Source organism: Taudactylus pleione, unplaced genomic scaffold (assembly GCF_031769625.1).
Source record: "Taudactylus pleione unplaced genomic scaffold, aTauple2 ptg001628l, whole genome shotgun sequence".
NCBI lineage: Eukaryota > Metazoa > Chordata > Amphibia > Anura > Myobatrachidae > Taudactylus > Taudactylus pleione.
In genome coordinates, this window is record NW_028286025.1 from 2,203,126 (window position 1) to 2,227,497 (window position 24,372).

At 47.5% G+C, this 24,372-nt stretch overlaps 1 protein-coding gene across 2 annotated transcripts in view; it reads left to right on the forward strand.

The window, feature by feature from the left end:
- AMN (amnion associated transmembrane protein) overlaps nt 1-24,372 on the forward strand; it is a 150,644-nt gene that overhangs the window by 123,206 nt on the left and 3,066 nt on the right. For both annotated transcript variants that reach the window (XM_088464290.1, XM_088464291.1), the window contains 6 exons: nt 6,122-6,259; nt 6,387-6,498; nt 7,528-7,610; nt 12,951-13,137; nt 15,617-15,788; nt 19,784-19,904. In XM_088464290.1, the coding sequence (XP_088320416.1) occupies nt 6,122-6,259; nt 6,387-6,498; nt 7,528-7,610; nt 12,951-13,137; nt 15,617-15,788; nt 19,784-19,904 (813 nt within the window). The remainder of the gene's footprint in view (nt 1-6,121; nt 6,260-6,386; nt 6,499-7,527; nt 7,611-12,950; nt 13,138-15,616; nt 15,789-19,783; nt 19,905-24,372) is intronic.

Consider the following 24,372-nt stretch of genomic DNA (forward strand, 5'->3'; position numbering starts at 1 on the left):
CTCCAGCCCAGTCCCTCACTCTTTCTCCATCCCATTCCCTCACACTCTCTCCATCCCAGTCCCTCACCCTCTCTCCATCCCAGTCCCTCGCTCTCTCTCCATCCCAGTCCCTTGCTCTCTCTCCATCCCAGTGCCTTGCATTCTCCATCCCAGTCCCTTGCCCACTCTCCATCCCAGTCCCTCGCTTGCTCTCCATCCCAGTCCCTCACTCTCTCTCTATCCCAGTCCCTCACACTTTCTCCATCCCAGTCCCTCACTCTCTCCATCCCTGTCCCTCACTCTCTCCATCCCTGTCCCTCGCTCTCTCTCCAACCCAGCCCCTTGCTCTCTCTACAACCCAGCCCCTTGCTCTCTCTACAACCCAGCCCCTCGCTCTCTCTACAACCCAGCCCCTCACTCTCCATCCCTGTCTCTCGTTCTCTCTCCATCCCAGTCCCTTGCTCTCCATCCCAGTCCTTCGCTCTCTCTCCATCCCAGTCCCTCGCCCTCTCTCCATCCTAGTCCCTCAAACTCTCTCCATCCCAGTCCCTCGCTCTCCATCCCAGTCCCTCGCTCTCTCTCCATCCCAGTCCCTCACTCTCTCTCCATCCCAGTCCCTCACTCTCTCTCCATCCCAGTCCCTCACACTCTCTCCATCCCAGTCCCTCACACTCTCTCCATCCCAGTCCCCTGCTCTCTCTCCATCCCAGTCCCTCGCTCTCTCTCCATCCCAGTACCTCGCTCTCTCTCCAGCCCAGGACCTCGCTCTCTCTCCATCCCAGTACCTCGCTCTCTCTCCTTCCCAGTCCCTCACACTCTCCTTCCCAGTCCCTCACTCTTTCTCCATCCCAGTCCCTCACTCTCTCTCCATCCCATTCCCTCACTCTCTCTCCATCCCTGTCCCTCGCTCTCTCTCCTTCCCTGTCCCCCGCTCTCTCTACAACCCAGCCCCTCGCTCTCTCTCCATCCCAGTCTCTCACTCTCCATCCCAGTCCTTCGCTCTCTCCATCCCAGTCCCTCACTCTTTCTCCATCCCATTCCCTCACACTCTCTCCATCCCAGTCCCTCACCCTCTCTCCATCCCAGTCCCTCGCTCTCTCTCCATCCCAGTCCCTTGCTCTCTCTCCATCCCAGTGCCTTGCATTCTCCATCCCAGTCCCTCGCCCACTCTCCATCCCAGTCCCTCGCTCGCTCTCCATCCCAGTCCCTCACTCTCTCTCCATCCCAGTCCCTCACATTCTCTCCATCCCTGTCCCTCACATTCTCTCCATCCCTGTCCCTCGCTCTCTCTCCAACCCAGCCCCTTGCTCTCTCTACAACCCAGCCCCTCGCTCTCTCTACAACCCAGCCCCTCGCTCTCTCTACAACCCAGCCCCTCACTCTCCATCCCTGTCTCTCGTTCTCTCTCCATCCCAGTCCCTTGCACTCCATCCCAGTCCTTCGCTCTCTCTCCTTCCCAGTCCCTCGCCCTCTCTCCATCCTAGTCCCTCAAACTCTCTCCATCCCAGTCCCTCACTCTCCTTCCCAGTCCCTCGCTCTCTCTGCATCCCAGTCCCTCACTCTCTCTCCATCCCAGTCACTCACTCTCTCTCCATCCCAGTCCCTCACACTCTCTCCATCCCAGTCCCTCACACTCTCTCCATCCCAGTCCCTCACACTCTCTCCATCCCAGTCCCTCACACTCTCTCCATCCCAGTCCCTCACTCTCCATCCCAGTCCTTCGCCCTCTCTCCATCCCAGTACCCTGCTCTCTCTCCATCCCAGTTCCTCGCTCTCTCTCAATCCCAGTACCTCAGTCTCTCTCCATCCCAGTACCTCACTCTCTCTACATCCCAGCCCCTCGCCTTCTCTACAACCCAGACCCTGGCTCTCTCTCCATCCCAGTCCCACAATCTCTCTCCATCCCAGTCCCTCACACTCTCCTTCCCTGTCCCTCACTCTTTCTCCATCCCAGTCCCTCACTCTCTCTCCATCCCATTCCCTCACTCTCTCTCCATCCCTGTCCCTCGCTCTCTCTCCTTCCCTGTCCCCCGCTCTCTCTACAACCCAGCACCTCGCTCTCTCTCCATCCCAGTCTCTCACTCTCCATCCCAGTCCCTCGCTCTCTCTCCATCCCAGTCCCTCGCTCTCTCTCCATCCCAGTCCCTCACTCTTTCTCCATCCAATTCCCTCACACTCTCTCCATCACAGTCCCTCGCTCTCTCTCAATCCCAGTCCCATGCTCTCTCTCCATCCCAGTGCCTCACATTCTCCATCCCAGTCCCTCGCCCACTCTCCTTCCCAGTCCCTCGCCCACTCTCCATCCCAGTCCCTCGCTCGCTCTCCATCCCAGTCCCTCACTCTCTCTCCATCCCTGTCCCTCGTTCTCTCTCCATCCCAGTCCCTTGCTCTCTCTACAACCCAGCCCCTAGCTCTCTCTACAACCCAGCCCCTAGCTCTCTCTACAACCCAGCCCCTCGCTCTCTCTACAACCCAGCCCCTCACTCTCCATCCCTGTCCCTCATTCTCTCTCCATCCCAGTCCCTTGCTCTCCATCCCTGTCCCTCGTTCTCTCTCCATCCCAGTCCCTTGCTCTCCATCCCAGTCCCTCGCCCTCTCTCCATCCTAGTCCCTCATACTCTCTCCATCCCAGTCCCTCACTCTCCATCCCAGTCCCTCGCTCTCTCTCCATCCCAGTCCCTCACTCTCCATCCCAGTCCCTCACTCTCCATCCCAGCCTCACCCTCTCTCCATCCCAGTCCCTCACCCTCTCCATCCCAGTCCCTCACCCTCTCTCCATCCCAGTCCCTCACTCTCTCCCAGTCCCTCACTCTCTATCCATCCCAGTCCCTCACTCTCTCTCCATCCCAATCCCTCGCTCTCTCTCCTTCCCAGTCCCTCACTCTCTCTCCATCCCAGTCCCTCGCTCTCTCTCCATCCCAGTCCCTCGCTCTCTCTCCATCCCAGTCCCTCACCCTCTCTCCTTCCCAGTCCCTCACTCTCTCTCCATCCCAGTCCCTCACTCTCTCTCCATCCCACTCCCTCACTCTCTCTACAACCCAGTCCCTCACTCTCCATCCCAGTCCCTTGCCCTCTCTCCATCCCAGTCCCTTGCCCTCTCTCCCAGTCCCTCACTCTCTCTCCATCCCAGTCCCTCGCTCTCTCTCCATCCCAGTCCCTCGCTCTCTCTCCATCCCAGTCCCTCGCTCTCTCTCCCTCCCAGTCCCTTGCTCTCTCTCCCTCCCAGTCCCTTGCTCTCTCTCCATCCACGTACCTCGCTCTCTCTCCATCCCAGCACCTCGCTCTCTCTCCATCCCAGCCCCTCGCTCTCTCTACAACCCAGCCCCTCGCTCTCTCTCCTTCCCAGTCCCTCAATCTCTCTCCATCCCAGTCCCTCACTCTCTCTCCATCCCAGTCCCTCACTCTCTCTCCATCCCAGTCCCTCACTCTCTCTCCATCCAAGTCCCTCACTCTCTCTCCATCCCAGTCCCTCACTCTCTCTCCATCCCTGTCCTCCGCTCTCTCTACAACCCAGCCCCTCACTTTCTCTCCATCCTAGTCCCTCACTCTCCATCCCAGTCCCTTGCTCTCTCTCCATCCCCGCCCCTCACTCTCTCTACAACCCAGCCCCTCACTCTCCATCCCAGTCCCTCGCTCTCTCTCCATCCCAGTCCCTCGCTCTCTCTCCATCCCAGTCCCTCGCTCTCTCTCCATCCCAGTCCCTCACTCTCCATCCCAGTCCCTCGCTCTCTCTCCATCCCTGTCCTCCGCTCTCTCTACAACCCAGCCCCTCACTTTCTCTCCATCCTAGTCCCTCACTCTCCATCCCAGTCCCTTGCTCTCTCTCCATCCCCGCCCCTCACTCTCTCTACAACCCAGCCCCTCACTCTCCATCCCAGTCCCTCGCTCTCTCTCCATCCCAGTCCCTCGCTCTCTCTCCATCCCAGTCCCTCGCTCTCTCTCCATCCCAGTCCCTCACTCTCCATCCCAGTCCCTCGCTCTCTCTCCATCCCAGTCCCTCACTCTCCATCCCAGTCCCTCACTCTCTCTCCATCCCAGTCCCTCGCTCTCTCCCAGTCACTCACTCTCTATCCATCCCAGTCCCTCACTCTCCATCCCAATCCCTCACCCTCTCTCCATCCCAGTCCCTCGCCCTCTCTCCATCCCAGTCCCTCGCTCTCTCCCAGTCCCTCACTCTCTATCCATCCCAGTCCCTCACTCTATCTCCATCCCGAATCCCTCGCTCCCTCTCCATCCCAGTCCCTCGCTCCCTCTCCATCCCAGTCCCTCGCTCTCTCTCCATCCCAGTCCCTCGCTCTATCTCCATCCCAGTCCCTCGTTCTCTCTCCATCCCAGTCCCTCGCCCTCTCTCCATCCCAGTCCCTCACTCGCTCTCCATCCCTGTCCCTCACTCTCTCTCCATCCCACTCCCTTACTCACTCTCCATCCCAGTCCCTCACTATCTCTCCATCCCACTCCCTCACTCTCACTACAACCCAGTCCCTCGCTCTCTCTCCATCCCAGTCCCTCGCTCTCTCTCCATCCCAGTCCCTTGCCCTCTCTCTATCCCAGTCCCTTGCACTCTCTCCATCCCAGTCCCTCGCTCTCTCCCAGTCCCTCGCTCTCTCCCAGTCCCTCTCTCTCCATCCCAGTCCCTCGCTCTCTCTCCTTCCCAGTCCCTCGCTCTCTCTCCATCCCAGTCCCTCATTCTCTCTCCATCCCAATCTCTTGCTCTCTCTCCATCCCAGTCCCTCGCCCTCTCTCCATCCCAGTTCCTCACTCGCTCTCCATCCCAGTCCCTCACCCTCACTCCTTCCCAGTCCCTCACTCTCTCTCCTTCCCAGTCCCTCACTCTCTCTCTCCTTCCCAGTCCCTCACTCTCTCTCTCCATCCCAGTCCCTCACTCTCTCTCCATCCCACTCCCTCACTCTCTTTACCACCCAGTCCCTCACTCTCCATCCCAGTCCCTCGCTCTCTCCCAGTCCCTCACTCTCCATCCCAGTCCCTCGCTCTCTCTCCATCCCAGTCCCTCATTCTCTCTCCATCCCAGTCCCTTGCTCTCTCTCCATCCCAGTCCCTCACTCGCTCTCCATCCCAGTCCCTCACTCGCTCTCCTTCCCAGTTCCTCACTCTCTCTCCATCCCAGTCTCTCACTCTCTCTCCATCCCACTCCCTCACTCTTTCTACAACCCTGTCCCTCACTCTCCATCCCAGTCCCTTGCTGTCTCTCCATCCCAGTCCCTTGCTGTCTCTCCATCCCTGTCCCTCGCCCTCTCTCCATCCCAGTCCCTTGCCCTCTCTCCATCCCAGTCCCTCACCCTCTCTCCATCCCAGTCCCTCGCTCTCTCCCAGTCCCTCACTCTCCATCCCAGTCCCTCACTCTCTCTCCATCCCAGTCTCTCGCTCTCTCTCCATCCCAGTCCCTCGCTCTCTCTCCATCCCAGTCCCTCGCCCTCTCTCCATCCCAGTCCCTCGCCCTCTCTCCATCCCAGTCCCTCGCTCTCTCCCAGTCCCTCACTCTCCATCCCAGTCCCTCACTCTCTCTCTAGTGCAAATTTGCTTCTATGCATGCACAGTTTGCTCCCAGTTGCTATTTGCAGCCATATACAGAGCTGTGCCTTGGTGACAATCAGGCCCACTATGTATACTAGAGAGAAGCATTCTCCTGCGGAATAGGCCATTTTTATTGCTGTTAAAATATAGTAGAAATACACACACAGGACCTAATACTGAGTTAGGAGTAAAGCAGAAAAAAAAGAGCAAGTAACTGTGCACATTGGCAAAACCATTCTGCACTGCAGGTGGGGACAGACGTAAAATGTGCAGAGAGTTAGAATTGGGAGGGGCGTGTCCAAACTCCAATCTAAATTGCAGTGTAAGAATAAAGCTGCCCAGACTTTATGGGCTACATGCAACAGCAGCCAGTATTTACCCTGCATGCAAATACAATGTGTTTGCACATCTTGCAGTGCAGCATGACTTGTTCAGAGACACAGTTACTTCTTCCTTTTTAGCTTTGTCAACCATCTCAGAATCACCCCCACAGAGTCCAGGCCCTGCTAACAAGGCATGCTGGGAGTTGTGGTTTATTATACACCGCTGGAGCAATGACATTTTACCCAGTAGTGTGATTGCTAATTTATGTCTCTTTGCTGGTTTTTAGAGATTTACCAGTAACGAGGAGTTTGTTCTGTACTCTCAGTCACACACTGGGAAGCTGCAGTTCCCTGGACCGGCCCTGCCACAAGTCACCAATATGAAGTGCCAGGACAAGACCGGCTGCTTATGTAATAACGACAGGGTGAGAAACCTCCACTGTTTGTTTACAAGGTGGAACAACTTGTACCTCTGAAACCACATAATCCTTTCACGTGTTGGTCTAAATGGAAAGTACAAATTCCAATGGGATTTTTTTTTCTTTTCTTAAGATGCTTCCAGTAATCTGCTCTGCGCTGCTCCAACATACAGGCGATAATAAGTGTCCAAACGTGTCCTGTGTAAATGCTCTGCGACCAGCGGGACAGTGCTGTGATATATGTGGTAGGTGGCCCCAGAGGATGTAAATATATATTCTATCTATATATATATATATATAAAGAGGTTGGTCTGCAGTGCTAAGTCACAATTAAATAGGTGTGGTGACAAACCTTGGAATAGAAGCATATCACAATGTAATACCCAAAATACAACTTTGAAAATACATCTAAAAAATATAAAAAATAAACATATACTGTATAATAAGTAGCAATGTTAATAAATACTCCATAATTATCACTTGGTTGAAAGAATACTGATACAGTCATGATCCAGTTTGTTCAGTAACAGCATAACAATAATTCAGGAGATAGTGCCTCCTCATAGTATATATTATATAACACAGTGTTTATCAACTTACACAGAACGTCCGTAGCTCCGACCCCCGTTCCCTAACCAAGTCCCTAATGCATAACCATTAACCTCAGTTCTGCTTCAGCAACAATGTCAGTATTGACCCGAATATCATCGTTTCCGCATGATTTAAGTGACATTTTGCTTGCTGAATAGACCCCCTGGTTGCTTAACCCTATTCTCCATTACCAGTCCATAAGTCCAGTGCCAAAGCCATGACTCTAGTTTGCAAGTCCGCAATAACTTGGAGGCCGGTGGACCAAATCCAACTCGTATCCACCAAAATAAATGTTGGGTACTGTCTAAGAGAGAGAGTGTTATGTGTTATATATATATATATATATATATATATATATATATATATGTGTATATGTATATATATATATTTATTAGTGAATCTCTATAAGCATCTAGACAAAGAATTCACAACATAAAAACAAAACATAAAAAATATTCAAAACATTTTTTTCTTTTTTTTTTCTTTACAAAATGTGCATTAGACCGTGACCATAACAGTAGGTAAGTGTACGACATGTTGTCCAGTTTTCCAAGGTGATATATATTGGTCCGGGGAGAGGTCTGTTTTTGGTGAAGCAGTAAACAGGGGCTGTATTTGTCTCACTTGTAGCTATAATGGCACCATTAGAACCTAAATCTTCTCCTGTCCTTATCTGACTGCAGGTGTCATCATGTCCCTGGAATACACGTCTGATTTTGACTTGGACACGTATCGCAGCCGCCTCATTCATACTTTCCTCAGCCTGGTACAGTTGCTGATGCTTTGATAGGATAATAGTTTACCATGGTCTTATCCATGTACAGTATATTATTATGTGTAAGAGCAATTATGGCTGCGGGAGAGTCTGTCATTGCTCTGTGCAGCTGCCGTAGAACCTGCTGATAGTATCATTGGTCAACATTTCTTATAAGAAAATTGGGAGAAATTAGTCATGTGTCAGTCACCTGAAACCACGGGGTCTATGCAACATCAATGTCATGGCCCGAATACTTGTCCCATCCTGTGCAATGCTCTACCCTTGCACAGTGTATGTGTGTGTGTGCATGTGTATGTGTATATATATATATATATATATATATATATACATATACACACTGTATATAATATTATATATATATATATATATATACACCCTGTTTACTGCCATTATGAACTTTCCAAACACTGCTGTAAGATAAGTTGAACTCTGATTTCCAATTTTTAAACTACAAATATTGCATTTGATTGCTTTTTAGTTTATTTCTCCATTTCTTATTTTTTTATATTTCCATATACGTTCTGTGTGAAATTTGGATGATTTGTCCTTTTTTTTTCTTTTACTTTGATTATTAAGAAATTGTATTTTTATACTTATGAACCCTTAAGGGGCATATACAATTGGACGCAAGGTTTAGCGAGGAAAAAACCTTGCGCCCAATTTAGGAATACTGCGGGTATGTGCACTTCCGATACCCGCGGTATCCAATGAAAAAAATAGTGGTCGCAGGGTTTTCAGCTCTGAAGACTCCGTGCCGCGTACATTTTTTAAAAAAAATTCACTTACTTGCCCGGGGGTCTCTGGTGGTGTGCGTGGCTCCCAGTGGCCTCCCCTCTATCTTCTTACTGGAGAGGGGGCTGCTGGGAGTCTCAGGGGCTCCTGGGAGGCTCCAGGGGCTAGTGGGAGGGGCAAAGGCTACTGGGAGATGTAGTTCTCCCAGCGCCCATTCCGAGGGCCACACGGACACTAGAGGGGCACACTGGCAGTGGGGGTCACACACACACACTGATATACTCACCCTGCTGCAGAAGAGCTGGCTCCCGATGCTCGATGAAGAAGACAGCACTTCGGAAGGTGAGTAATTATGGACTAATTAAGCTATTTGGAAATTTCCAATTGTTTGTGCGCACGTACATGTAAAAGGGGTGTGGCCACTGTAGGAGGGGGAGCAAAATATTGTCAAACTTCTTACAATAAGCTGCATAAAAGCCATCTGGACCAGTAGATTTAAGTCCCTATTTATTTATGCTTCCATAAAAGCCTTGAATAGTTAAGATCCTTAATGTGGTATTTATCATGAATTAGATGCTGGGATAAGGACTCACCCCAACAAAAAAAGTGAAGTCTTAAAAGTAAAGTGAACGCCTATATGTAAATGTAGCCCATTCTCTACAGTGGGAAAGCTCCATCTGATACACAGGCCCCATAGACAGCTTTGGGCACTGCTTTTGCAATACTTAACAAGGTGGGGGGGACTCAAATGGTAAAAGCCAGGAGACAAATCCCACTGCACTGGAAAGATCAGTATATCCAATAAAGTTGTGGCTTTATGAGAATATGAAGCCTCTGTTTGATAAATGTGAATATTTAGTACAGATCTCATGTCAATACAAATGATCTAACTGGGTGAGGCACCAGTGACCACAGAAACACTGCAACATTATTACCTAAAGTTATGTTTTATGTTGTCTTCACTGTATGAGCACTACAACATGACAACGCTTGCTTCCATGGTAACTAAGCCCTGTATTAAAAATTCCTCGGACAACAGACGATTGTCCTTAGTACAACAAATATTCTCATTAGCCATTTCCTGGTCTTTCATAATCTGCCCAATCTTTTCATTCAGTCATTGGGCAGCTGAGCCAGGTAGTGGCTGCAGCTCTGCCTCATGGAGAAAGTCAGCAGTTACATCCTCTGATGGTGCATTGTCCATTTGGCTGTATCTCTCTAAATTATACAGGTTTGTATAGTAAGAATGAAATGCGTCTAAGATCTCCTGTAGAGAATCTAAGAGGGGAATTCAATTAGAGGTGAAAAGCCATATTCGCCTGTTTTTTTGTGAAAAATTTGCCTAAAAAAAATTCGCCAAATTCAATTCCAGGACAATTTCGCCTAAGTGGAAACAATTCTCCAAAAATGATTCTCCAATCAATAGCTGGTGAAAAGAAATGCAAAATCTTTATTTTGGGGTGCAAACGTGGGGAAACATCTCAGACCCCTTGGGACAGCCCCCCAAAGGACAAATATGCAAAAAAAACAGAAACTAAAACCTAAGAACACCCCAAAAAAGACATGTCATTTTTGGGGTGTAAATTTAAAAAGTGGGGGGATAAACATTAAAAGTAGCGAAAAATACTTCTTGGGGGTCCACAAGTATGGGTCAGGTGTTTTTGGGATTGCAGGTGCATGCAGCAGGTGGATTTTTCACGGTTTTTAAAAGTTCACTTTAGAGACATAAAAACATGCTAGCACCCATTTTCAAGCACCCCAAATTTGACAGGACTACTTATTTTCTCCAAACAATACAGCTTTATGCCATTCTTCACCACTTTTACAAAAACGCTAATAGCAAGCAATTTACACAACTTAAGTACGCATAATAGCTTTATTAGGGCTATTAGTACACATCTATAGTGATTCCCTATGTTAGAGCATCTTTTTCTGGGGTACAGACTGATTTCCCCAATTCTTTCAGTACTTTTCACCTGTTCCGTATTCGCCTATTTCTGTGTTCGTCTGTTTTGCAATTGAATTAGGCGAAAAGCGGGGACGAGCACGGAATAAATTCGCCTCTGAAACAGGCGAATGAAGCGAACAGTCGGACAGGCGAAAACTTCGCCTCTAATTGAATATGGCTCTAAGTGTCAAAATATTATTTTGGCGCATCTCTTTCTGACCCATTCATGGTCGATCCCCCATGGCTATCCTACGTTAATTAGGTATCCAACTCACCGCAAGTTACAGCAAGGGATACACAGATACCAGAGCAATTCAATATTGGTTCAGTGCAAAAGATGGCTGCCTTACCTGTGCATGGTCTATTGGACAGTAAGGCTAATAGACTTTTATAGGACAGAAGGACACATATATATATAGTTAGAAGAAATGTAAAGAGGTAGGGTTTTGAGTGGAATTTTCCCTACCATCTTCCACTTGTCGGGGTCTTCTGTCTCCCCTTATTGCGGAGCGGTGGACAGGTCCCCTGGCGCAATTTGCTGCAAATCACATGATCAAGCTCCTTAACTGCCCACTTCACGGCGGTGCTGTGTGGGGGATATGGGAAGCTGGTCTACTGGGCAGGTAGTCTGGGAGAACTCTCAGGAATGCGGTATTGGCAAGTTTAGTTTAATGACCGGTAACATGGTGACGTCTCGGCTATCCCAGGGCTTTGTCACTGTACAATGCACTCAGGTACCATATATTCCCGTACAGTACAGTAAGGCAAAGCTGCGTCATTCACTTCCTGATTCTGCTGACTGTATGTCTCATTCTCAAGGATATTGTGCAATGAAACTGGGAGATCTAGGAAGTTGTACAGCTAGTATAAATAGGTCATTTCCAATCAAATAAGCCCCCATTTCCCTTGCAGGAAAGTGTAATGAGCAATTACATTTCCCTCAGTTAGACAGATTTACAAATATCACAGTACTGATAGGAATCTATCTGACGGCCCAGCATGGCCGGTGTAGCCGAAGGGACCGACTCAAATCACGCAGCGGCGTCTATTGGTGGTCGCTCGTCTGTGACTTTATTTAAATGTTGCTACAAACTCCTCCCCTTGCGCACATCCGTGTAGTGAAATGTGCAAGGACTCAGTCGCCCACTATCAGTGTCCGTGCACGCTGTAATACCCGGTTGGTGCGTCCTTATATGTCACCATCAAAACTTGCACCAATCCTGAGGCAGGTGCAGTTTCTCCATCTGGCCACGGACTCCTATGTGTGTGCGTCTGTGAGCGCAGCCGCTTGCTCTGACTCGCCCGTGAGACGCGTAACACAGCCACTAAACGGGACATTATGTGCACTACTAGCCACCTCCCGGTTATCGACCAGGAACGCCCATCACTATTCCACCACGTCTGATACCGTCTGTCCCGATCGCAAAAGCGCAATTGTGACTACACTCTGTGCAACGCAGGCGCCGCAGAACTTTTCACGCATGCGCAGTTGCAAATAATCGCTCAGCTACGTGATCATCGGCAGTGCACGCGGGTTGCTTGTGACTCAGTAATATACCTTAAAAGTGTATTACGGTGATATTATATTATTATTGATGATGACGTGAACAGGTCACCTCCTCCTCAGGGGTGCATCTATAATGGGTGCAGGGCCCCTGGGTCCAGGGAGGCTTACACCATGCACCCTGTCTGCACTCATATAGTCTTATGTCTTATACTTACCTATACAGGTAAGTAAAAGACAATGGGCCTGATTCAGAGCTATTTGCGGACGGTCGTTCCAAAAAAGGGGCTGGCTATTTAAATTGAGCGCTCGCTCATTGCAGTTTGTTGACGCCTCTATGTCTCAGCGAGTGAACGAAAAATGCGCTCGCTATTTTGTAAAGACGCCCCTTTGCCGTTCGCATCACACGTCATCTCCGGTATTTATATGATTAATCGGGTACATCGAAAGGCATCTGAACTGCTCGCAGTGCTTGTGGTAGGTTTTTCTTATCGCTATCACTGCGAGCAGTTCAGGCTAAAAGACAACCAAGTGACGTGGTCGATGATGCTCCTTTACTAATTATACACTCCCATTAAACGCCCTTTTGACCGTTTGGCACGCCTGCGTTCGGATCTCCACTACCCCGTTTTCAAGCACCTTCCCCTGTTACCACCCACAAACGGTACATTCTGTCAATCAAATTAGCAGACCCTCGCTGTTTTGCGAGCGCACGATTTCCGACCACAATGACTGGTTTGCGCATGCGCATTACAACCCATATGCATGTGCAGTTGTGCGAACATCGCTCATAGCGAACGGGCGGCCGCTTACGAGCGGCTCTGAATCAGGCCCTATATACGAGTGCCTATAAAAGTGCTTATATGAGTATACGACTATATGAGTTCTTATATAAATGTCTTTCTTCATAGGCATAAATAACACAACTCTGTAATATATGAAAATGCAAAATAAATGTATGCCTTACGATGCGCATTAAAATATTGTGTTAGACTTCTGTTATGCAACTTTCCATACAATTTGTCTAAAAGAAACTTTGTTTTCCACGCAACTGTACAAATACATTACTACAATGAAACTGACCTGGATAAATTTCCTTAAAAAATATTTATTTCTTTTTTTATCATGTACATTATGAGCACAGGCAAAATATTCTGCAGCTGAACTGGCGATCTCTAAGGTGCAAAGTACACCAGCTATTTTATACAGAATTCCTCTGGCCTCAGAGCTGAAAATCCAGATTGTAATAATTGACAAGGAGGAAGGATCGGTCGCAGGAACGAAGGCCCAGCAGCTGGCGAATGACATCATGTCAGACATTAAACAACATGGTAAGTATTCCTGCAGAAAAATAATATAAAAGGACTTACTTAGTAGAATATCTGATATACATTCCTCATTCTGGCCCACTCTTGAGCATCCCAGATGAACCAATTTAGGGCTAGGCACCCCCCCGGGAGGGTTGGGCTAGGAGGAGGGAGGGTTAGGCACCTCCCCGGGGGACTTAGGTTTAGGCACTTAGAGGGGGGAGGTTAGGGTTAGGCACCCCTAAGGAGGGTTAGGGGGGTTGGTTAGGTTAGTAAGTACTTACCTTAGGGACGATCTGGGTTCCAGCGCTGTCGGGCTTCCGCTGCCGGGCTCTGCTGTTTTGTCGGGCTGCTGCAGCTGGGAATCTAACTGTCGGTCATGCGGCCGCCGGCTATTCATACCGAATGTGTTATAATGTAATATTTTTTTGCATTTTCCTAAGTTTATATTAGTAATGATTATTTATTTTCTTTAGTAGGTACGAGTTTCTTTTCCTGTTTCTTTTATTCATTAGCTCTGTATAGGAAAAATACAGAGCAGGAGGTTAAACCTTTCCCAGATAAGCTTTAATACTTGTTACATTTGGTGTGTGTTTATAACGCATTATTTCAGTACTTTGGGTGCCGTCCTTTTTTGTAAAATTTCTTCACAAATTTGAAACACCTGGAATTAGGAGCAGTCGCTGTGGAAGGCTACCACCTCTTTTTAAGTTACATTTTTGTGCCCCCAAAAAATTAGACTGTAAATCCTGCACAGAACTATATTTAGTCTTATTGGTAATGGTGGAAAATAAAGGACTAATTCTGACTTGGGAGCAAAGCAAAAATAAGTAACTTTGCACCTGGGTAAAACCATGCTGCACTGCAGTTGGGGAAGATGTAACATGTGCCGAGAGATTTAGATTTGGGAGGGGTGTGTCCAAACTTAAATCTAAATTGCAGTTTAAAAATAAAGCCGTCTAGCATTTGTGGGCTACATGCAAAAGCGGCTGGTATTTACCATGCATGCATAACAAATAAATGTATTTGCCCCCACAAAACATGGTTTGTTCCAGGTGCAAAGTTCGTTTTTGTTTTTTTTTTGCTCAAAACTTAGAACCGGCCCCAAAGTGGGTTGGTTTTTAGAAGATATTTTGCACTAGCTTAGAGTTGTTGTTTTTTTTGGGAAATATATTTGTGAAAATATAATCAAAGGCAAAGAAGCAACTTGGTTTTGCCTTTAAACGAACTGCCTCTTTAAATTTAGTGATTATCTTGCCGGAATCGCTCCTTCTCACGCAAATCGCGGGCTATAACATTTGGTTCATTGACTGTCAGAATTGTATACATTTTTACTCTAATCTAAACTTGAAAAGCCCCCTTCTTATATTCATGCATGGGATCAAAAAGTTGGTTCTAGGATATCAAAGGTTTCGCTCTGGTGCGTTTCAGCCATAAGAATCAGAATTCAGGAGTGTAACTTTAGCCTTCTAGTGTGTTTCCATCAGTCTCCAAACTGCCTTTATTCGATGTGTCCAGCCTGGTTTAGAGGGGTGGACTATTTAAGATATTTTGTGGCTTCCGATCCAGGGGTTGTAAAGGAAAGTGCCCAAACTTACCGACACATAATATAAAGGAAATTGCTACAGAAATTCCACACAACCCTTGGACCTTTCCTAGCCCTGAAATTATTTATCCTGAAATTCAAAATGGACAAAAGGGCAGTTGGTCCCATGGGCAGATCATTTTGTGACTGTGCTGCCTAATGGGGAGTTCTAAATAGCAGACAAGGAGCTTACGCAACTTGAAGACCTCAAATGGAACACCAGCTATCTGACAAGTCTCTTCACCTTATACACCTTCAGAGACACCAAAGAACAATAATCTAAATTTTCCTGGTTTTTCTATAATGTAGATAACTACCAGGTAGTAAAGGCTGCCCATCTGATATGGGTGCTCCGTTACGTTATGTCCCCTCTCCCTGTACAATTCATTTCCCCTCATTCATTGTTTTGTTGACTTGTAATACATTTTGGAAACTGACCAAGAATACATAAAAAGAGCGGGAATTTCTTCTTAGTAATTATAGACAGCAGAAATGAATGCCTTGTACTACAAATTTCATTACATTTGTAGTTGGCAGAGAGGAATTAGTTTGGAGAAACATGGCAAACCATCTTTTGGGGTCAGCCACCTTAAATCTCATGGGTATAGAGGAGGGTGCAAAACATGGGTATAGAGGAGGGTGCGGAACATGGGTATAGAGGAGGGCGTAAAACATGGGTATAGATGAGGGCGTGGAACATGGATATAGAGAAGAGCGGAAAACATGGGTATAGAGGAGGGCGCAAAACATGGGTATAGAGGAGGGCGCGGAACATGGGTATAGAGGAGGGCGCGGAACATGGGTATAGAGGAGGGCATGGAACATGGGTATAGGAGGGTGCAGAAGTATTGAAGACGTTTTACTTCTGTTCTAGACTTTACTGATTTCAATTGTGTCTTTCTCCCCATTCCACACCAGGGCAGTCATTTGGCATTACAAAGGCAGAAATGCAATCAGCCACTGGCATCACTACTGGTGCCCAAAAAGGATCCATGACGCCAGCGGGCATTTCAGGAATAGTCATTGGCATTGTCCTTGGAGTGTCGTTGATGGGCACCATCTTTTTCCTCTACAGAATGAGAATATTAAGGTAATTTAAGTAATATATGTCAGTATACAAGTCCCCAATGCAATTTTATCATATACATAGATGTTGAATGATAGCCACAGAATGAATAAATAAATTAAAATATTGAATTAAAGTAAAATATTTACTTATATTTCTAAATAGAATGTGAAAAATAAAATAGCTTGTGGTAACAAACTGAAAGAATAATAAACAACCTGCCGCCCACCGCATCCGACTATCCATAAAAACAATAAAATAAAACACGCAATTAGCACAATGAAACCTAAAACCATGAAGGTTAAATAGTGTTACCCGTAGATTGCATTTCAGTTCTGTTAAACTATTATACATGCGTAAAGTATTACGTACCACTACCCCACTACAGGCAGCTAAATACCCTTCCACAACTTTAAGTCCATGTCCTCATTTTAACAAAATGATGTCACTGCAGTGACATCACTGGCCCATCCTTTGTGTATGAATTTACACAACTCATTTCTGCAGGGAAAGCTTGCAAGTCTATCAGTCACTCCCTGTCTATTTAAGTAGACACACTTGCCCTTCCTAATTCCTAATTAACCTGATTCAGGGTTCACTGTTAAAAAGTGTGTCTTCCATAATTCAGTATGTCCGGAATGCAATTATTATATAGACATTTACAATGTTGACAATCATAATGTAGACACCACAATGTCGGCATTCTGCACGGACCAGAGGTCTGTGTTTAGTAGGGATGTACAGGCTTGGATTAGTTCGGATTTCCCCGCCAAATTCTGATTATTTTTTTTCCCGCCAAAAATCGGGTCTCAGAAAGAGGCAAAACGTCATCTTTCATGGACAAACATCATCATTCCTGAACAAAAGTCCATGAAAGATGACGTTTTGCCTCTTTCTGAGACCTGATTTTTGGCGGGGAAAATCCGATCTAATCCGAGCCTGCACATCCCTAATGTTTAGGCTTCGGAGGTGGAGGTTTAGGGTAAGGCTTCGGTAGGGGAAGGTTAGGTACTAGGGGGAGGGGAGATTAGACACATGGAAACGGTTAGGCTGCGGGAGACGAGGGTTAGGTACTATGCGGAGGATTAGGCTGTAGGAGGGAAAGTAAGGCACAGGGGGAGGGTTAGGCTGAGGTAGGGGAGGGTTAGGCTGCAGGTTGGGAGGTTAGACACTAGGGACCGTTTAGGCTGCAAGAGGGAGGGTTAGGCTGCGGGAGGAGAATTTAGTTACTAGGGAGAGGGTTAGGCTGTGGGAGGGGAGGTTAGGTACTAGAGGGAGGGTTAGGCTGTGGGAGAGCAGATTAGGGTTAGGAAATAGTGGGAGGGTTAGGCTGCAGGAGAGAGGGAGGGTTTGGCACTGCGGAGGGTTAGGTTGTGGGAGGGGAGGTTAGGCACTAGGGGGAGGGTTAGACTGAGTGGGGAGGTTAGGCACTAGAGGGAGGGTTAAGGCTGTGGGAGAGGAGATTAGGGTTAGGAAATAGGGGAGGGTTAGGCTGCAGGAGGGAAGGTTAGGCACAAGGGGGAGGGTTAGGCTGTAGGACGGGATGGTTAAGCACTAGGAGGAGGGTTTGGCACTGGGGAGGGTTAGGCTGTGGGAGGGGAGGGTTAGGCACTAGGGGGAGGGTTAGGTTGTGGGAGGGGAGGGTTAGGCACTAGGGGGAGGGTTAGACTATGAGAGGGAAGGTTAGGCACTAGAGGGAGAGTTAAGGCTCTGGGAGAGGAGGTTAGGGTTAGGAAATAGGGGAGGGTTAGGCACTAGAGTGAAGGTTAGGCTGTGGGATGAAAGGTTAGGCAATAGGGGGAGGGTTAGGCTGTGGGACAGAAGGTTAGGCACTAGGGGGAGGGTTAGGCTGCTGGAGAGAATAGAGTTAGGAAATAGGGGGAGGGTTACCAATACTTACTGCCAGAACTGCTGCAGGATGAGCAGGAAGTCATTATGACATCAGCGCTGGAGTGCATTTGATAGCGGTGAGGGTTGGTTGGTAGCGTTCTGCCAACCCTCTCTGTTTCCTAATTCACTTAATTAATTTGCATATTGTTAATTAAGGGCACTGTGTCTCCCACTGTAATAGGCAATGCACATATTCACATATTTTCTTTTCACACAACAATCACCACCTGATTACACCCAGATACATCTACACTTGCCCAAGGTGCAGCGCCAGGCTACAACTTTTTACCCTATTGGCACGATACGAGATTGGGCTTCGAGTTCCAGCTGCTCCTGATCACTCAGTGTACTATATTACAGAGCTGCTTATGAACCTGTCTTTAGTTTATTTATATCATAGGAAAGTTAGGGTCGGGACCTGCCCAATAAGGTCACCTGGACATGGTGGGCAAGCCCATATTTTTGGACAAATTTATTCTAAGTACCTCAGTTTGAGTTGAATTGCAGAATGTATTAGAGTGTGCACCTGCACTTCTTTCTTTTTGTATGTGACAATGTAATATTTCTTTCACATCGGAATGCCTGGTCGCGCCCAGGATTTTGTTTACGCGTCCAATCCCGGGTGTGACCTGGCTGAGACCCCTTTCATACTGGCAGCCTGACCCGGCTCTAATGCCGGGTTGATGACGTTATACAATCATGTGCTGATCCCGCGCTTGAAGATGAGATAATCTCCAAGTGCCGACTCTTCCTATGCAGTGAACGGGACCTGAGTCGCATCAACCTGGGTTACCTTTCCACACTGCACCGCGAGCCGGGTTGAACAGCTGTGTCGGGTTGATCCTGGATTATTTCAACCCTGCCCTTTCACACTGCACAGTAACCCGGGTTATTGCTTGTAGTATGAAAGGGGTATCTGTCTCAGGCATGGTAGCACCTCGCTATATATTAAAGTTAGGGTGTGCAGCTATGAACCCCTCTTTATCATCAGTTGACTGTGGGACAGAAAATCAGGGAGAAATGTAACTAAGCACCAGTGTTAGCTGTTCATCCTGGGTCACTACAATTGCCCTGACACAGGCAACAGCTGGCTGACTGACATTCCTGCACTATAGGGGGCAGACATACTAAAGGGTCCCATACATCACCCAACAGGTTGTCCGATCCTCCAGGCTAATGTTCAGAGGATCTGTGAAACTCTACATGGTAAGAGTCACCAATTTGCAAATCCTGATCACATTTTGATTGTGATCTGGAATTCAGTGAATCCAACATGTTGGATTTCATCGATCCTCCGACCCCAGCGTCTGGGGGTTGCAGAATTGCGACAAGCAGTCGCTAGTGTATGGGGCCTTTACACAAGTGATAGAAGATTTTATATATGTAGATATAGATGTGAGTGTGTTGATTTGTATGAATCCATATACCAACATATCTAAAATATTACTACAAACCTAAATACCTTTATTGTATAATTCAACATTAAACAATGCAATCCACTTGGCACACTTCCCAACTGTCCCACTTTTCGGGTGGAAGGGGGAGGCACTCACTCTGCTGCTGTGTATAGCAGAGAAGAGGGTGAATAGATGCCGTATGCATCTGTTCACCATGCAGGGAAACCAGGGGTGTTCCGCGAGGTCACACCCCATTTTCAAATATGTTGGGGGTGGAACATCCCTGTTTTCATCACGCTGGGGGCCTGCCCAGCACTCCCAGAGATGCTGGGTTGCCGGAATTGGTATGAATTACAGGCAGTCGGGATGCCTTCTGTCAAAATGAAGACAGTGGCATCACGATGCTCTGTTAACCCTCCCACCCCCGCAGCTAATAGCTAAGGCACCCAGCTATACCTACAATCCAGATGGCGGCTGGGATTCCAAAGTCAATATCTAAACTGGCGTCGGCATTTCAGCGCTTAAGTTTAGACCTGGTCGGGATTTCGACGCCGGTATTTTCAACAGCCGGCATCCCGTCCACTGGCAAACTGACTGTATCCCAATTGAAAAATATCTCCTAGTAGATCATTGTTGGATGATATGATTTATTTGGGGGTTACTGCCTGACAGCCCTGAGGTCACAAAATATTTTCTCTTATTTATGAGACATTGAAATGTCTTTAATTCCAGATTACAATTACAATATTTTCGGCTGTTCTGGTTTCGGAGGGGTGCACCAGGGGAAGAAGCTGCAGTGGACAACATTGGATTCGACAACCCAGTTTTTGAACCAGCAGCGGAAACCACGCAGGTATGTGTATAAAATGTGCTAAACTTATCAAGTGATTGTAACCTCAGTCTGCCTAATTGCAGCCCCCATTATGTTCTAGCTCCACCCACAAAGATATTGGATAAATGTAGAATTGGGACTGTTTCACCAATACAGGTAATTAGGGGAGCAAGCCCTGGACTGTACATGTGGATGAACCGAACCATGCTGGCCCAAGCCATTTGAATAGAATAATAATTCTACTATTTAAGTGCTTTTATCACTCTTATAGGCAACAAGAGGCGGATATATTGCCTGTGAGGTAGCACTAGATGCCCCCAAATTGCTTCAATGTTTATTATTTTTCATTTAATCAACTTGTGTCCATAGGGTCCACCTTGAATAATGTTAATCACCTGATGGCACTATGGACCTCATTCAGACCCGCTTGCAAGCGCCTGAGCGCTCGCAAGCGGGTCGATGTTTGGCTGTGCACATGCGCAGCAGCCGCACCGTGCGTGCGCAAGCCCTGGAGTGAGAGAGAAATTCTCTTGCTCCGGGGCTCACTACAAAGGGGGCGGCTGTCGATGTTCTCGACCATGAACCTGGTCACTCGCTAAGGCTGTGGCTGGTAACCCACAGCCTAGTGAGCGGCCAGGAGGCCAGATCATTTTTTACATGCGGCCGCATTTTGCAAGCGGCTCTGAATGAGGTCCTATGTATTATTGAAAAACCCCACTCAGTCACTCTGATAACATGGTTGCATTTTGGCTATACAGGGATGTGGATGAACATGCCAGCTTACCTTGTGGCATCATATCTGTATAAACTAGTACTGGGCAAGTGGTAAAACATGCAAGATGTTGGGTATTAAGTGGAGTCCAGACATTATTCCTGTACATGGCTCCTCTTCTATGCCCACCCGATGTGGCTATTCATTCTGCTATATATAGCAGCATTCCAGGTGTGGCAATCACAGCATAAGTACAGCCATGGCCAAAAGTATGGAGAATGACACAAGTATTGGTTTTCACAAAGTTTGCTGCTTCAGTGTTTAGATTTTTTTTTTTTGTCAGATGTTACTATGATATACTGAAGTAACAGTACAAGCATTTCATAAGTGTTAAGGGCAGGGGCGTTTCTAGAGAGGAGGGGGCCCGTGTGCAGTCTCCGACACGGGCCACCTCCTCTCTGTCCGGCAGCGAACTGAGCTGTGCGCGGCCAGCGCCAGAGTTATAGACTCTGGGCGCACTCTAGTGCCCAGTCTATAGCGTATGTGCAGGGCACCGGGAAAATGGCAGCGGTGGCCATTTGCCCTGTACTGCGCATACGACATGAAAATGGCCACGGCAGCCATTTTACAGTCGTTTTTAGAGTGCCGGACCCCCGCGCCGATGTGGGACTCCGGAGAGGTAATACTATGAATGCAGGGTGTGCGGTGCGGGGCCCACATTCCCCGCACCCATTATAGATACGCCCCTCATCAAAGGCTTTTATTTACAATTACATTAAATTTATGCAAAGAGTCAATGGGCCTGATTCAGAGCCGGACGCTATTTGCGGTCGTTCGTTCAGGAAAATAGGGGTGGCTATTCAAATAAACCGTTCGCTCTTTGCGGTCTGTTCACGCCTCTAGGTCTGAACAAGCGAACAAAACTTGCGGTCGTTTTTTGGATAACTACGCCCCCTGGCCGCTCGCATCCTATGTCATGTCCGCTATTTATTAGATTAATCGAGTACATCGACCAGCGTATGAACTGCTCGCTATTCTTGTGGTTGCTTTTTCCTACCACAGTCTTGCGAGCAGTTCTGACTATAAAATAACCCAGTGACGTGGTCAATGACGCTGCTGTATTAATTATGCACACCCATAAAATGCCCGTTTTGACCTTTAAGCACGCCTGCGTTCGGATCTCCACTCCCCGTTTTCAAGCACCTTCCCCTGTTACCACCCACATAAGCCTCATTCTGTCACTCAAAATAGCAGGCATTCGCTATTTAGCGAACAAACGATTTTCGGCCGCATTGATTGGTTCGCGCATGCGTATTACGCTCCGTACGCATGCGCAGTTGGGCAAACATCGCTCGGAACGAACGAGCGGCCGCTTACGAGCGGCTCTGAATCAGGCCCAATATCTGCACTGTCAATCCTTCTTTTTCAAGACCTCTGCAATTCGCCCTGGCATGCGCTCAATCAACTTCTGGGCCACATACTGACTGATGGACGCCCATTCTTACCTATTCAATGCTTGGGGTTTGTCAGAATTTGTGGGTTTTTGTTTGTCCACCCGCCTCTTGAGGATTGACCACAAGTTCTCAATGGGATTAAAGTCTGGGGAGTTTCCTGGCCATGGACCCAAAATTTTAATGTTTTGTTCCCCCGAGCCACTTAGTTATCACTTTTGCCTTATGGAAAGGTGCCCCATCATGCTGGAAAAGGCATTGATCATCACCAAACTGTTCTTGGATGGTTGGGAGAAGTTTCTCTTGGAGGATGTTTTGATGCCATTCTTTATTCATGGCTGTGTTCTTAGGCAAAATTGTGAGTGAGCCCACTCCCTTGGCTGAGAAGCAACCCCACACATTAATGGTCTCAGGATGCTTTACTGTTGGCATGACACAGAACTGATGGTAGCGCTCACCTTTCCTTCTCCATACAAGCGTTTTTCCAGATGTCCCAAACAATCTGAAAGGGGATTCATCAGAGAAAATAACTTTATCCCATTCCTCAGCAGTCCAATCCCTGTACGTTTTGCAGAATATCAGTCTGTCCCTGACGTTTTTCCTGGAGAGAAGTGACTTCTTTGCTGCCCTTCTTGATACCAGGCCATCTCCAAAAGTCTTCGTCCTGTGTCATGCCAACAGTAAAGCATCCTCAGACCATTCATGTGTGGGGTTGCTTCTCAGCCAAGGGAGTGAGATCACTCACAATTTTGCTTAAGAACACAGCCATGAATAAAGAATGGTACCAAAACATCCTCCAAGAGCAACTTCTCCCAACAATGCCTTTTCCAGCATGATGGAGCACCTTGCCATAAGGCAAAAGTGATAACTCAAGGTGCGTACACACTGGGTGATCAAAACGAGCGATTGAACGATTACATCGTAATCGTTCAGTAATCGCGCAGTATGTCAAAAACGACCAGCGATGCGCGCTCCTGCTGGTCGTTTTTGACAACAAGCATCGCCTCAACATGCAGGCCAACCAGCCAATAACGACAGGTTGGGCATGTTCGGGGATGAGGGAGGGTGCCTGCACTGAATGACATATCGTTCAGTGTAGGCAAATTATCCCACTGCACAGGAAGATGAACAATTGTACGATTACAATGTCGTAATCATACAGTTGTTCCTCTATCGTCTAGTGCACATGTTCTCAAACTCGGTCCTCAGGACCCCAAACAGTGCATGTTTTCCAGTTCTCCTCACAGAATCGCAAGTGAAATAATTAGCTCCACCTGTGGATCTTTTAAAATGTGTCAGTGAGTAATGAACACACCTGTGCACCTGCTGGGTGACCTGCAAATTGTGAACTGTGTGGGGTCCTGAGGACAGAGTTTGAGAACCACTGCTCTAGTGTGTAAACACCTTAAGTGGCTCGGGGAACAAAATATTGACATTTTGGGTCGATGGCCAGGAAACTCCCCAGACCTTAATCCCATTGAGAACTTGTGGTCAATCCTCAAGAGGCGAGTGGACAAACAAAAACCCACAAATTCTGACAAACTCCAAGCATTGATTAGGTAAGAATGGGCGGCCATCAGTCAATATGTGGCACAGAAGTTGAGTGACAGCATGCCAGGGCGAATTGCAGAGGTCTTGAAAAAGAAGGGTCAACACTGCAAATATTGGCTCTTTGCCTAAACTTAATGTAATTGTCAATAAAAGCCTTTGATACTTATGAAATGCCTGTAATGTTACTTCAGTACACGTAACATGTTTTTGTCATGTAACGTAACAGTAACATGACAAAAAGGTCTAAAAACACTGAAGCCGCAAACTTTGTGAAAACCAATACTTGTGTCATTCTCAAAACTTTTGACCATGGCTGTATATAAATCATCACAAGAGGCAGAGGATTATTCCAATGTTCCAGGACTAGGTGTCCTTTTATCAAGGTAACAAAACATAGAAATACACTCACCTTAAATAACTCCATCCTCCATGTGAAACACCGATATCCAGAATCGGGACGTCTAAGTGATGTCATCATGCTAAGTCGCATTGTCAGTGATGCAAGAGTCTAAGAGGGGTATTCAATATGGGAGCGAGTAGTCTGTGCTGGACTTTTCGCTCCACATCGGAGATTTTTTAGGGATGAAGTATCGGACGCGCGCCCGCTTTATCCCCTTATTCAATATAAAATCTACGAAAACGGGACCTGGCGAAGTGGGATTTGCGGTAAACTACAAAAATTTTCCTGGAAAAAATTGTAGGACCCCCCTAAAGTTGTAAAAACATGGGGGATCACTATGGGTACCCCCGTTTTAGCCTGCAAATGAAAGTCGGG